Source organism: Ilyonectria robusta (assembly GCF_021365365.1).
Source record: "Ilyonectria robusta strain PMI_751 chromosome Unknown BGZ61scaffold_1, whole genome shotgun sequence".
Classification (NCBI taxonomy): Eukaryota; Fungi; Ascomycota; class Sordariomycetes; order Hypocreales; family Nectriaceae; genus Ilyonectria; species Ilyonectria robusta.
In genome coordinates, this window is record NW_025764435.1 from 4,573,859 (window position 1) to 4,586,884 (window position 13,026).

At 54.9% G+C, this 13,026-nt stretch overlaps 5 protein-coding genes across 5 annotated transcripts; 3 read left to right on the top strand and 2 right to left on the bottom strand.

The window, feature by feature from the left end:
- The first annotated feature begins 513 nt into the window (after positions 1–513).
- BGZ61DRAFT_409051 (chitin synthase-domain-containing protein) lies at positions 514–2,961 on the top strand. Its single transcript, XM_046243205.1, has 3 exons — positions 514–749; positions 824–2,410; positions 2,529–2,961. Exons 1-3 carry the CDS (start codon positions 597–599, stop codon positions 2,760–2,762), a joined length of 1,974 nt encoding a protein of 657 aa, XP_046113027.1. The 5' UTR covers positions 514–596; the 3' UTR covers positions 2,763–2,961.
- Positions 2,962–5,624: 2,663 nt separating this feature from the next.
- On the top strand, positions 5,625–6,664 carry BGZ61DRAFT_29671 (uncharacterized protein). Its single transcript, XM_046238636.1, has one exon. It carries the CDS (start codon positions 5,889–5,891, stop codon positions 6,462–6,464), a length of 576 nt encoding a protein of 191 aa, XP_046113028.1. The 5' UTR covers positions 5,625–5,888; the 3' UTR covers positions 6,465–6,664.
- A 339-nt stretch (positions 6,665–7,003) lies between these two features.
- Positions 7,004–8,629, bottom strand: BGZ61DRAFT_337715 (uncharacterized protein; the record flags this gene model as incomplete). The annotated part of the gene is made up of 4 exons (XM_046239068.1): positions 7,004–7,346; positions 7,400–7,600; positions 7,651–8,475; positions 8,526–8,629. The coding sequence occupies 4 exons, from the start codon at positions 8,627–8,629 to the stop codon at positions 7,004–7,006; spliced, it is 1,473 nt and encodes a 490-aa protein (XP_046113029.1).
- Positions 8,630–9,677: 1,048 nt separating this feature from the next.
- Positions 9,678–11,728, top strand: BGZ61DRAFT_409057 (tryptophan synthase beta subunit-like PLP-dependent enzyme). Its single transcript, XM_046243206.1, has 2 exons — positions 9,678–10,200; positions 10,258–11,728. The coding sequence occupies exons 1-2, from the start codon at positions 9,938–9,940 to the stop codon at positions 11,537–11,539; spliced, it is 1,545 nt and encodes a 514-aa protein (XP_046113030.1). The 5' UTR covers positions 9,678–9,937; the 3' UTR covers positions 11,540–11,728.
- Positions 11,729–12,902, bottom strand: BGZ61DRAFT_439812 (signal recognition particle receptor beta subunit-domain-containing protein). Its single transcript, XM_046244397.1, has one exon. The coding sequence runs from the start codon at positions 12,660–12,662 to the stop codon at positions 11,805–11,807; it is 858 nt and encodes a 285-aa protein (XP_046113031.1). The 5' UTR covers positions 12,663–12,902; the 3' UTR covers positions 11,729–11,804.
- Positions 12,903–13,026: the final 124 nt, after the last annotated feature.

Consider the following 13,026-nt stretch of genomic DNA (forward strand, 5'->3'; position numbering starts at 1 on the left):
TATGTGCCGGGGCCCATCTCGAAGGGGGCCTCTTTTTCTGCTGGTCTATTTGCATTGAAGCCGGCGCAATGGTTCTCGTTGAGGCGCCCACGGGCGGGGACAGGGCAGTATTGCAAGGACCTGGCCTTGCAGGATCGCGAGCACGTTGAAGTGGGAAAAGGTCGTTTGCTTGGCCGGGCCCGTTGCGCTCCCAGATCCTGCTATAGCTTCGCTCTCCCCCGGTTTCCTCTTCTCTTCTCTCCTGGCTTCCCTTGCTGCTCACCCCCGTCACTCGCTCAAGTTTAGTCCCCGCCTTGCCTGAGGGCTTCCCTTCCCCAGTCGTATATTTCGACTCTACCCATCGCTGTTGCTGCTGTTGTTCCGATCTTCTGTCGTTGTCGTTATCGCACTCCTTGCTGTCGTTATCACAGTCGTCGTTGCATCCCAACCCTATCTCTCCTACACATATCCTGTTCTCTCCGACCTCTGTCGTCCCTGTCAATTGCTTCGGCATAGCTGTCCGTTGCTGTGTTTCGTGAGGGGCTGGCCTTGACCAGCGGCGAGCTGCTTGTGTCTGTCGGGCTACACGTCGACCACTTGGCCGTGCCATCGTCACAATGAACGCTCCTCGCATACCAAGCCCACCTGGGGCCTCAGCTGCTTCGTCTTCTGAACGGGTCAATAGGGTAGAGCGTAATGGGCCTCCGGTTTCTCACAGCCAGCCTGCCCAATATCAACTGCGTCCCAGTGGCCACACCTCCCGAGACTCGGTGAGTACCTCAAGTCTATTCCATAGCTCAGCTTCAGCGCTGTATGTCATGAGAAATTGCTGACATCGTTGCAGTCCGTGATCCGGGGCATCAATGGCAGCTTCGCGCCGGGTGCGCAAACGCCGCGCTCCGGCGTCACCCACGCCTCCTGGTTATCGCAGGGCGTCGACTCGAACCTGTCCTTCACGTCCTCGGTCCAACAAGAAGAAGCCAAGCTGCGATGGGACTCGGACGAGGAGCTCAAGAAGATGTCCAAGGAAGTGCTCCGCCTCCAGAAATGGGCCCTCATTTCCGGCCTCGTCATGCTCAACGCTGCCCTCATTTACGTCGGATACACGTACGGCACTAAGGTGTACTACTTCTTCCTCGTCCTCCTCAGCTCCAACACGATGCTCCAGGCGGCCATGTGTATCACCATCATCTTTCACTGGTTCGTCACCCATGTGCTCCTGTTCTGGTGGAAGCCGAAGGAGAACATCCCCGAGATGCCGGAGAAGATGGTCATGCTGCTTCCCTGCTACAACGAGACGTACGACGAGCTGAGGCGCTCGCTCGATTCGTTGATCGCCCAGAAGAACATTGACGACCACCCCCGCGTCATCTTCATCGTTGTCGACGGCAATGTCCGTGGCCCTGGCATGACCAAGACCACCCAGGGCTATCTCCTCGAGGATATCCTGGAGCCTGGCCCATCTCGGTACTTTGAGAACGGATACCGTGCTCGCGACGGCTTGTTCATGCCCGTCAACACGCAGACCGGCTTCTACAAAGGCATACCGTACGTCTTCGTCGGCAAGCGCTACAACCAGGGTAAGCGCGACAGTTTGTGCTTCGCCCGTTCGTTCCTGTACCACTTCAAGCAGCGCTCGGAGAACATCGTCACTATGTTCAACAACGAGCTCTTCGAGTACCTCGGCAACAACTTCGTGCAGGGCGGCGTCGACAACATCGACTACCTCTGCGGCATGGACGCCGACACCGTCTTCGATGACTTCTGTGTCTGGGAGATGATCAAGGAGATCCGGAAGAATCCCAAGGTCGTCGGCGTCTGCGGCCACGTCTGCGTCGACTACGACGGCCACAACTGGGGCTGGTGGTCGCTATATCAGTCCGTCGAGTACTCCCAAACCCAAGGTCTCCGTCGTATGTTCCAGTCGCGCATCACCGGCAAGGTCAACTGTCTTCCCGGTTGTTGCCAGCTCATCCGCGTCGACGAGGCCACGTTCGGTGATTCGGTGCTCCGCGAGCGCTTCGGCTACTGCCCCAAGCCCAACGACGTCATGACCCAGCACATCATGGGCAACTATTCCGAGGATAGCATCCACGCGTCCATCATCTTCAGCCTCTTCCCGCACAAGCAGACGGCGCAGGCCCTCCGCGCAAAGGCCTTCACCATCGTGCCTCAGAACTGGAAGGTGTTCCTGTCGCAGCGCAAGCGTTGGGCGCTGGGCAGCATCTCCAACGAGTTCGTCATGATTTTCCGGCCGGGCATCATCCTGATCGAGCGGCTGCAGAGCATCGTCGCCGTCGTCACCTGGGCCATCACGCCCTTCATCATCGCGGCGTTTGTCGAGCTCATGATCGTCTTCGCCAAGCGAGGCCGGGAAGTCATGTCAGACCCTGTTTTCCTCGGCCTAATCTGTGTTTTATTCTTCCGCTACGTAAGTGCCCAGCCGTGTCCCTTTCCCTTCGTCCAAGCGGTCAATTGCAGTCTGGACTCGGCCGTTGCAGGTGGGCCGCATCTGCCAAGTATGCTGTGGTTGACCTGAAATCTACTAGGTTTACTCCTTCTGCATTGGCTTCTGGCTGCCTCGGAATTTCCTCGAGAGCATGCAGTATTTTGTGGGCTTCTTCCTCCACATTGCCACATCTCCGTTCATGAACATCATCATCTTGGTATACTCTCTGTTCCACTCCGACGACTTCAAGTGGGGTAAGACCCGTGAAGTTATCCGAGGTGATAATGAAAAGGACGACGTCGACGACACCGGTGGCCGCGGCACTCACTGCTGATAAACTGGTCAATTAATGAACTGATTGTCTGATTAGCATACACCCCCCTCCCCAACTGGCCCAATCTCCGGGCCAAGACGAGGCAAAAATAATCTCTTTCCTGAGTCTTTCTTTATGGATGTAATAGATGGCAAGCAACAGAAAATGTCGGGATAGGATATTGTACGCGTGGAATAGCCTGGCGAATTGTTACATACTCAACCCCGCGGCCAAGGGTGCCGCAACTCTTAGCAATAGAGAATATACTGAGCGCAATGCGCGTCTTCGATCCAAGCCTCCCTTCGTACTGTCCACTTGCCGATAGTAAACTGGGGTTCAGATCCTTGAGATAACGAGCTTGGCAATTTTCAGCCAGTCTCGGGGTCAGCTTGGCAGCGGCTTCTGCTTTCCGCCTCTGGTCAAATTTGTCCAAACCGCGGGGCGCGCAGATGGCTACCTCAACCAGGTTGACCGTTTGAACCGACGGGATGGTCTGGCGATGGTGGGCGAGGAACTTGTTGTGACGGATTATACCTCTTTGGGCCGCCACGGTGGCCCTTCCTGCACTTTCGGCAAAAGAAGCAAAATAATATGCACATGGATACTCCCACCACTGCCCCTACTGCAATGCCATTTTTTGAGCCTGTTTAGAACTTGTCGCTGGTTGAAAAGATATTACAATTGATTAAATATTGCCGCGACGTACGGTTATATGGCCCTGTACTCCTCGTGGTTGTTGTACTTAGAGTTGTATTGCTCCTTAGCGAGGATCGCGAGCTTATTTGCGACGACTTGGGCTTGATTGGCTCGAGCTTATCTTGGATTGATTACCCGGAGATCTTGGTTCGAGTTAGCGTTGAGAGTGCGAAGCACAGGGGAGTTTCTACACCTCTCAGATATTTTAGGTCAGGACCACCATAGCTAACGAAGCGTCTGAGTTGCTTCCGGTCTGTTAGAGAAATAAACCAGCTTCACTGCCTACCAAGCCAATAATCTAGGCAGCTAAGGGGCCATGTGATGGTCCGGAACAACAAAGCAACCAACGGTGGTGGGATTTAACGTGGACACGAGTGGAGACGGGTGGTTCTTACCCGGTAGCATTAATTTCATGTGTAAGCCAATTCTCGTCGACGCTTGCTGGATTGATAGACTTATATCCTCGTCGAAATTACTTGTGCGCAACACGTTGGTGCTGGTTCAAAGATCGTCAAGGATTTTCGTATCCTTGCAAGCAATAGCAAACGAAGATGCCGTTAGCAAGGATCTTCACCCCGCGTGGAAACCTCCGACCGATCTCCCCACCCACTTCGGAGATTTATGTAGAATAATGATTCAGCCAATCGAATAGTCGTCTCCATCGCGAGCCTAATAAAGAACACGCATCCTCAAGTCGATTGCGAAATCTCTGGAGATGACCTTTGATCAAGTTTCAAGTTTGCCACCATGTCCGCTCTCGTTTCTATGAAGGTATGCTCCGCACACCAAGCCAGATACAGCAATCCACATATTGCGGATGAGGTCAACATCTCTATCATCACTTAATTACCGCAGAGCAGAAAATATTACCAAGTATTTTGATACCATACTACATAGATATTGTTATTTTACATGCACACTTTACATGCCGGGCTAGTCGCGTCTTACACCGAGTGTCACTTGTGGCTGTGTTGGCGTCAGTGGCTGAGACATCCTTGCGTCGACGTATAACTTTGCGTTGTCAGACTACTATGTATTTTCTCCTTTATATTTGCCAATATCCACGTAGCTTCTTGTATTGAGGACATTGTGAGTGGTTACCTTGTAGCCAACCAGACAGCACACCTGTCAATCAGCGTAGCATCCGCGATACGGGAACTATGCGTTGCTATTGGAGGGAATCCCCCGATGTCCAAGATCTCCTAATCGGCGTGCGACATGGTCCTAATCACAAAGTCAGGAAGGACCTGCAATGAATATCACGACGAAAGAAGCAGAAAGAAGCCGTCTCAAAGTCCGATGTCTTACACGCAACCTCCGAACGTGGCCCGAGAGTGCCCCACTGTCGGCTTCCCGTTCTGGAAACAGACCGGGCCGGCCCCGATTGTCCCCCGGCAATGACGGTCCCCGGGAAATCACTGGGCTGAGTGCTTGAGTAGAGGGAGGCCTTGGCAAGGCTAAGCGAGCTTCGCCTTCGATGCAAGATTTCAAATGCTGGCTCGGTCTGACAGGTGCGTTCAGCCTAAGCCCTATCTGAGCTGATGACGCTGTCGCATATCAGTCACGGCATCGGTCAAACCCCTCATTTCGCGCACCTGCATCGACGTAGGCTAGCCACAAGACGGGGGGAAACGTGCGGGATGACCTCTTGTGCGTTGAACATCGCAACCCTCCGCTAGAGCTGTTCGACTTGATGCGTTGGCACTGCTGCGGATAATTCGCATCCCATGTCTGACAGGCCTCTCGCTCGGTCGTCGCGTCTGAACTAGACTCGGATCCCGCGATGTTGTCAGCGCGCAGCCCGTCAAGCGCTATCCAAACAGATGCGGCACCATCAGGGAATAACCTCACCATGCACCTGACCACTTGCAACCCATCCAAACTCCCCGCAAGGCGCCCAGCAAGGCATCGCGCTCTGCCCTCAGCCCTGGGAGCCTGGCCGGCCAGACTGCATTGCCCACCACCCCGCCTGCACTGCGCAATGGCGCCATTGGCTCGAGCTGCATCGTCCAGATAGAATCCGGCCTCTGATGCTTGAGACCAGCCCACTTTCGCCGGCGTCCTGGGGGGCCATCTCCGCCGTGGAGCTTCGGCCTAGCCGTATCGCGCCTTGGAAACATGACGTTCGTATGCAAGTCGAGCAACAATGCGCCGCGGTTGGTGTCTCCACACTGGGAACTCTTGCAGCCCCCAACCACACTCGCCTTCAGAGTAACAGCAGCGGTGCCGGCAACCAACATCAGATGACTGGCCGGCGTAGGAAGTGGTTGCCTCCAGGATAAGAGGAGTGGGACGCGTACCATGGGCCGCAACTAATGCGCTCACAAAAGGAACGGCCCTCGCCGGACATAGATCCAAGCCAGGGCATTTCTTGCACATTCAGACGACGGTGTATTGTTGTTTTCTGTCGACCAAACCCCGGAACCGTCATTGAGGAACTATCGACGCAGTATGGAGGCCATTACAGAAGAACCGCTTCCCCACTCGGTAGTGATTCGTCAAGCGGTCCATGTCATCACACAAACCCTGACACGGGAACATACCACCTTTACCACCACCGTTACGCTGGGCGGAGAAGCCACAGACACGGCGGCGCAAGTCCCGGAGAATCACGAAAGCGGCGGGGGTCTTAACGGGGCCCAAATCGGAGCCATCGTCGGCTCTCTTGTTGGCACCTTTGTCCTGATCATGGTCGTCCTATGTTGTTGCTGTCAGCGACGTCCGCCCCCGAGGCGGCATAATGACCGTCGCAGCTACGGAAGCTACAGCAGCTCATATGTCACCGACGATTTCGTCGAGCCGTGGCCGCCCAAGGGACATTACCGGCGTACGCCGCAGCCCATGGCCTTTCCCTTTCCCATGAGACAGCCTACGCCGCGGCCTACACCACGGCCTACGCCGCGACCTGTCCCTGTGCAAATGCCGCCGCCGGTTGTGGAACGCATCCCCGGAGGTCCGCGATACCCGACATACCGCGCCATCCCGATCCCGAACCCTCGTCGACCCAAGGTTCCGCATCGAACTTGAGTCTTTGTACTTGCTTCGACGTATTGATGCGGCGTGCGTCTGTGTTGGGGCATGGGCGCGCACGTATTGTACGGTCCGACAGAGTTCCAGCTTTCCAGAGATTTATGAGGATGTAGAGACCAAGTGCGTCCCTCGGTTGTGTTCTATCTCCTCTCCGGTCACAGAGTTTCGGAGAATGTGATTACGATTCATGAGTTTGTAAGTCTGCCATGAACTGGCTCAACTCAATGGGGCGAGACTAACATTGATCGTTGCAGGTTTCAATATCCAGCCAACATGGCAATTAGTTTACGAGTCATAATGTCAATCTTCTTTCATAGCCAGGGAGTCATAATTGGGAATTTATCATTTTTGCGTTTTGGAATTGACCAAACTAGTGGAGTGCACAAACACTCAACAACACTACTCCGTATCTCTATCATTAATCATACCCCACACCATCGTTTCCACCCAGCTGCGTGGTCAATTACCTTAGCCCATGATGAAGGATCTCCCTGTCCAATACCCGATTCGGTATCTCCAGGACGGATTTCAGACGTTTAAACAACAACCTTTCCGCTCGCAGCACAGCTGTGCTGCTTTCCGACAACCTTGACCTTAGCCTCCCACTTCTCAAAGCTCAAGGCCAAAGATCGCTTGCTCTTCGGGTTGGTTGAGGTTTGAGCTCTCGGAGGGACACCCTCCAGACTCAGAGCAAACTGAGCCGCTGCTCGGCCGGCAGTCTTGGCGTTGAGCGTCAATGCAGACCAGTTGATGTTGTCAGTAGTGTCGCACGCGAGGTGATAGCAAGGGTCGGTCTCGGAGTCTGCGCCAGTGAAGATGCCAGATGACGGGATACCGAGCTCAAGGAAGGCAACGTAGTCGGAAGACGATCCGAACTCGCTTTATGGTCATTAGTCTTTTGTGTTGATAGGTATTCGAAGGATCAAACATACCCGTACTGCGCATCCTTGCCCTTCTTCTGGAGCCACTTGAGGATAATGTCTCCGCCAACTTTGTCACCATCGTTGTTGGCATACACACTGTAAGTGGGGTAAGGAGAGCCGATCATATCGTAGTTGAAGTAAAACCGGATCTTGTCAGCCTCCCCTGAGGTCAACTGAGAGCCGTAGTAAAGGGAACCAATCAAGCCGCTCCTAGGCAATAGTTAGTCACCAGTGTATGGTTAAATGGTCATTGCACTTACTCTTCAGCTCCCCACCAAGCGAAACGGACTTTGTTGGTGTATCCCTTGTACTTGGAAAAGGACTTGGCAACCTCAAGGATAGCTGCAGTTCCGCTGCCATCGTCGTTGATACCCGGGCCCGCTTGCACACTGTCAAGGTGAGCTCCCAGCATGACGACATTGTTGGGATCACCCTCCTTTGTCTCCGAAATAATGTTCCAGGATTCTCTTATCTCATTGATGGAATCAACCAACAGGGTAGCCTCGAGGGTCTCTCCTGCAGCCAAACGCTCTAGCCACCCAGTACCCACGGCGTATCGAATGACACCAACTGGCACAAGCAGGCCAAGGTTCTCAGCACCGAGAGTGGCACTGCCGATGTTGTCACCAGGAGTCTGGTTGATGAGGATGACGGCCAGCGCTCCATGAGCCTTAGCCAGCTTGAGCTTATCAGAGATGGCGCAGGAGCCGCGCATCACGAGTGCGATCTTCCCAGTGGCATCAATTCCGTCCCACTGGTCCTCGAAGCATCCGGATCCACGCTCCAGATCGACAGGAACGGGGATAAGCTCTGCAGTGACACCATCCGGAGTGGGGGTCGCGCTGTTGTAAATCAGAGTGATGACATATTCATCCTCGCCGTCTGGTCCGCGGACCCAGATGTCGCGGGTCTGCTCGAAGGTGTGGTTGAATGGCTGAACGTAGGTGTCCAAGTATTTTCCGTACTTGCCCTCGACGATGCTTAGGATGTAGTCGAGGGAAGCCTTGTAGCCAGGGAGACCAAAGGCTCGGTTGCCACCGTTTGCGACACCGATTTTGTTCAAGTCGGAGAGGGTTTGCTTGAGCCTGAGATTGTCAGAGAGTCGTTTATGGATAGCTTGCTTGACGGCACCTACTTGGACTTCTTAATGTCCCCCTCAACCTGGCTGGCAGTCAATTTCTTGCCAGTCACCTCGGCAGCAAATAGTGCTCCGTAGAGCAAACTGGTGAGGAGCTTCATGGTGCAAAATGATGACTCTAAGATGGCGCACAGCTCTGTGAGAAGCCTGTCGTGCAGCTTCCAGGAGCTCAAGACACACGACTCCATGGCACTTATATAGCACAGCATCACTAGCAACTTGCTCGAGTGGATCAATGAGCTCACGTCTATGCAGTCTCACACAGTAAGAATAGGAGCTCTCGGCAAGCCTCTTGGCCTATCGGCAGACATAGCGCAAACGGCAGGTCCCAAAACAAGTTGCTTGGCACGCGGGTTGGCGCAACCATCCATGTAACGACGGGAGCTATGGTGATGGTTCATTCGCCACTACGTCAAGCTCGACCGGGATGCGGGGGAGTGCAACGATCAGTGCACGCAGCGAATATGAGCTGTAAGAGGTCATCAGTGGCGAGACGGCCAATCGAAAGCAACGACGGGGGAATTGGCGATGGCGATAGGCCCCTTGTCCAAAAGGCGGAGTAGAGTGAGGAACTATTGCGAAGGACAAGACCGACGGGCAGGCAAAAGATCCCTACCAGTGAGCAAGATACTAACCCTACCCATGGCTTGAATACACGAAGATACCATGGTGAGATCCTGTAGGATATGACGACAGAGCACCAGAGTCAGAGGCATTTATCGTATCTTATCGAATTACAGCATGGGGCGTTCATGCCGTGTTACTGACGTCGCAGCTCTACCCTGTATCAGTCAGAGAGCTCTCCTCTCGCTTGACCTGTTGGGATATGGCTATCGGGAACGACGGGGGGTAAACAAGCTTACTTTTATCTTTGTTCTTGACGAGCTAGCATCGCGCGTTGATCTTATCATGAAGAGGGGAATCGCCGTGCTTGATTAGGAAGGCATGGGCTTGGAACTTATGATGGTGCATGGATCATCATCAACTCATGGGCGCTACACAGTCTGCGGCACTGGAGCTAGCCGAGGAGAGCTGTAGAGACTGTGCTGAAGATGATTGGTGGGATTGGATTAGCTAATGCGCATCTTTCACATGGCGCATTTGGCCTTCTAGAACTCGGATTCTCGGTCTTCTTTTCTACATGACTAACACCCGTCGCCTTCATGCGGATAGACTCGGCATTGGCGGGGTAGACGATACGGAAACGTAAAGTTTGACTTGTCCCGCCAAACCACACCAGCTGATTGACGGAGCCATGGCGGTGCTTTCATCAAAGACTCCGCCGTGGCGTGCTTTCGCAACCTGACCACCTCACATTGTTTTCTTCCAACTTCGCAATCCTTTCGAGTTTTATCTCGGTGCGTCGTTTCGTCTCTTTTTTCATAGACTGATCGCTCAGCTTCGCAAGAATGGCGTCCCAGGTCCCTCACACCCGCCCTCGTCCAGCGACCGTCCTCTCCGCCACCGAACTCATCGGCAACACTCCTCTCGTCCGACTCAACAAGGTGCCTCAGTCTCTGGGCATCGAGTGCGATGTCTACGTCAAGCCTGAGCTGTTCAGCGCCGGCGGCAGCGTCAAGGACCGCATCGCCCTGCGCATGATCGAGGAGGCCGAGAAGAGCGGCAGGATCAAGCCTGGCGACACCTTGATTGAGCCCACCAGCGGCAACACGTAAGACACCGCCTTATTCGATTCAATTGCTGGATATTTTCTAACAATCTCGCGCAGTGGTATTGGTCTAGCCCTCGTCGGCGCCATCAAGGGCTACAAGACAATCATCACTCTTCCCGAGAAGATGTCTGCCGAAAAAGTCTCAGTTCTCCGTGCCCTCGGTGCAACCATCATCCGTACTCCCACGCAGGCTGCTTGGGATGCCCCAGAATCGCACATTGGTGTCGCCCGCCGCCTCGAGAAGGAGCTCCCCAACGCCCACATTCTCGACCAGTACAGCAACCTGGACAACCCCCTAGCCCACGAGTTTGGCACCGCCGAGGAGATCTGGGAACAGACTGGCGGTCTGATCAACGCCATTGTTGCTGGCGCTGGTACTGGTGGCACCATCACTGGTCTGGCCAGGGGATTGAAGAAGCACAACAAGGATATCAAGGTCATCGCGGCCGATCCTCACGGCAGTATCCTTGCTCTGCCTGAGCTCCTCAACAAGGAGCATGCGGACGAGCCGTACAAGGTGGAAGGTATTGGTTATGACTTCATCCCCGACGTCCTGGACCGCGAGATTGTCGACAAGTGGTACAAGACCGATGACCAACAGTCCTTCTACCTCGCCAGGAGGCTCATCGCCGAGGAGGGGCTCCTCGTCGGTGGCAGCTCTGGTTCTGCCATGGCCGCCATGCTCCTCGCCGTCAAGGAGTACGGCTTCAAGAAGGGCGATGTCGTTGTCGTTGTCCTGCCCGACAGTATCCGAAGCTATCTATCCAAGTTTGCCGACGATGATTGGCTTGCCGCCAACAACCTGCTGCCCGTCAACGGTCTGGAGTCGACAGTGCAGCAGAGCAAGTCCGCCGATCCCTACGAGGGCGCTACCATTGCAGCTCTGCGCCTCAAGCCGGTGACTTCGGTTGGCGCTTCAGCTTCGTGCTCCGAGGCGATTGAGACTATGCGCGACAAGGGCTTCGACCAGCTCCCCGTTCTCTCCGACTCTGGCAACAAGCTGGTTGGTCTGGTGACGCTGGGCAACCTGCTTAGCTACATCTCTCGTGGTCGCGCCACAGCCCAGAGCCCCGTCAAGGATGTCATGTTTGACTTTGCTCGCTTTGACGAAATCGTCACCGACCCCCGAGAGATCTCTGCCCCCAGCAAGGCTGGTAAGAGAAGGAACTTTGTCGAGATTACCATCGACACACCCCTCACCACCCTGAGCAAGTTCTTCGAATGGAACAGCGCTGCTGTTGTCACCGAGAGGACTGGGGACTCCACCTCCCTGTCCAAGCCCATTGCGGTTGTGACCAAGGTCGACCTGCTCAGCTGGATGGTCAACAAGAAGTTGTAAATTTACCTCGCAAGAGGTGGGAACGAGTACTCTCATGTGTTCAACGACATTAACGTCTGGCGTTCCAAGGATATGATAGATGGAGAAGCGAAGGGTTTCAGAGTTGGTTATAGAAAGGGAATCTGAACACGTGGTAGACTCAACATCTACAGGACATTCTGAGAGGGACACTGTTTGCATGAATTAAAATGTTATAATTAATATTGAAGTGTCATCCACTACAAAATGCTGCTCGACGTGAATCGCACCAAAGATGCCACTAGTTTTATACCTTCTGGGCAATCCACCACCACCACTTGCCTGCACCGGGGCCGTCGCCGGTGACATTGCCAGGAACGACATCGACATCGATATCGAACTCTCGGAGCTGGCTGAAGGTGAACTTGGCCGAACCATACTCTCCCAGCCACGAATCTTGCTCCTCGGAGCCAATCTCGTCGGTTCCCACGCCCGAGTCCAATAGTCCCTTGCTCTTGGAGGCGCGGATCCGTGTGAGCTCGGCCTCGAGGTTGGACTTGACGAGGGTTGACGGGAGCGCGGTGAAGAGATCCATCTTGTTGGCGGCGATCAAAATCGGAATGGCGGCCTTGGTCTTTGCGCTGGTGGTAGCACGCTTCTGGACGAAGAGGAGGACATCGTAAAGGTAGGCAGCTGTGGGTGCGAGCGTCTCCTGCTCGCCGAGCGCTGCGGCGTCAACCATGAAGACAACGGCCTGGAGCTTCTCGGTGCTGTTCAGCTTGCCCATGGCGGAGTTGCGCAGCTTGCCGTGGCCGGGGGTGTCGACGAGGAGGAACTTGGTGTAGGTGCCATCGGTGGCCTCGTGGTTGCGGAAGTCCTCCTTGGTGGCCGAGTCGGTCGAAGCCATCAGCTCGACCGACTGCGGGACCTGCGAGGTATGGGTCTCGGTGTCGGAGGAGCCGCGTTCGAAGAGCGTCTGGAGTGACGTCTTGCCGGCGTTGGAGGGGCCGACGAGCAGGATGGTGGGCGGGATCGTGTACGTGCGCGACGAGGAGAGGATGACGTGGAGGAGGATTGGCATGCCGAGGATGATGAGCACCCCTATGATGATTGTAGGTAGGGAAGGCGTCATGATGGCCTCGACGACCTGGGTGAAGGTCGCCATGGTAGCTGTAGGGCGGCGACTCCCGCTGGGCGTCGATGGGGTATGCGAAGTCGAGACGTGGAGGTGTTTGGGGGGAATTGGAAAGTAAGAGACGCCCCAAGGAGAGACTCTGGCGTTCGATGTAGCAGGCGACCGAACAAGTCAACACCGCGCGACAACTGGCGGTGATTTATACGGGCTGCAATTATCGACAATCGAAAGGTCGGAAGTTTGCGATGCCGTGCGGGACGGTAATCTGGCCAGCCCACCTTGAAGGTCCTAGACCGGCCACAAGACACGGCGCCACAGCGTCCGTGGACAGCAGCCACAGCTCCCAAGCCACAGGGCACGTGAGAAGCCACCTCTCCAGTTCCGGGGGAAGGCG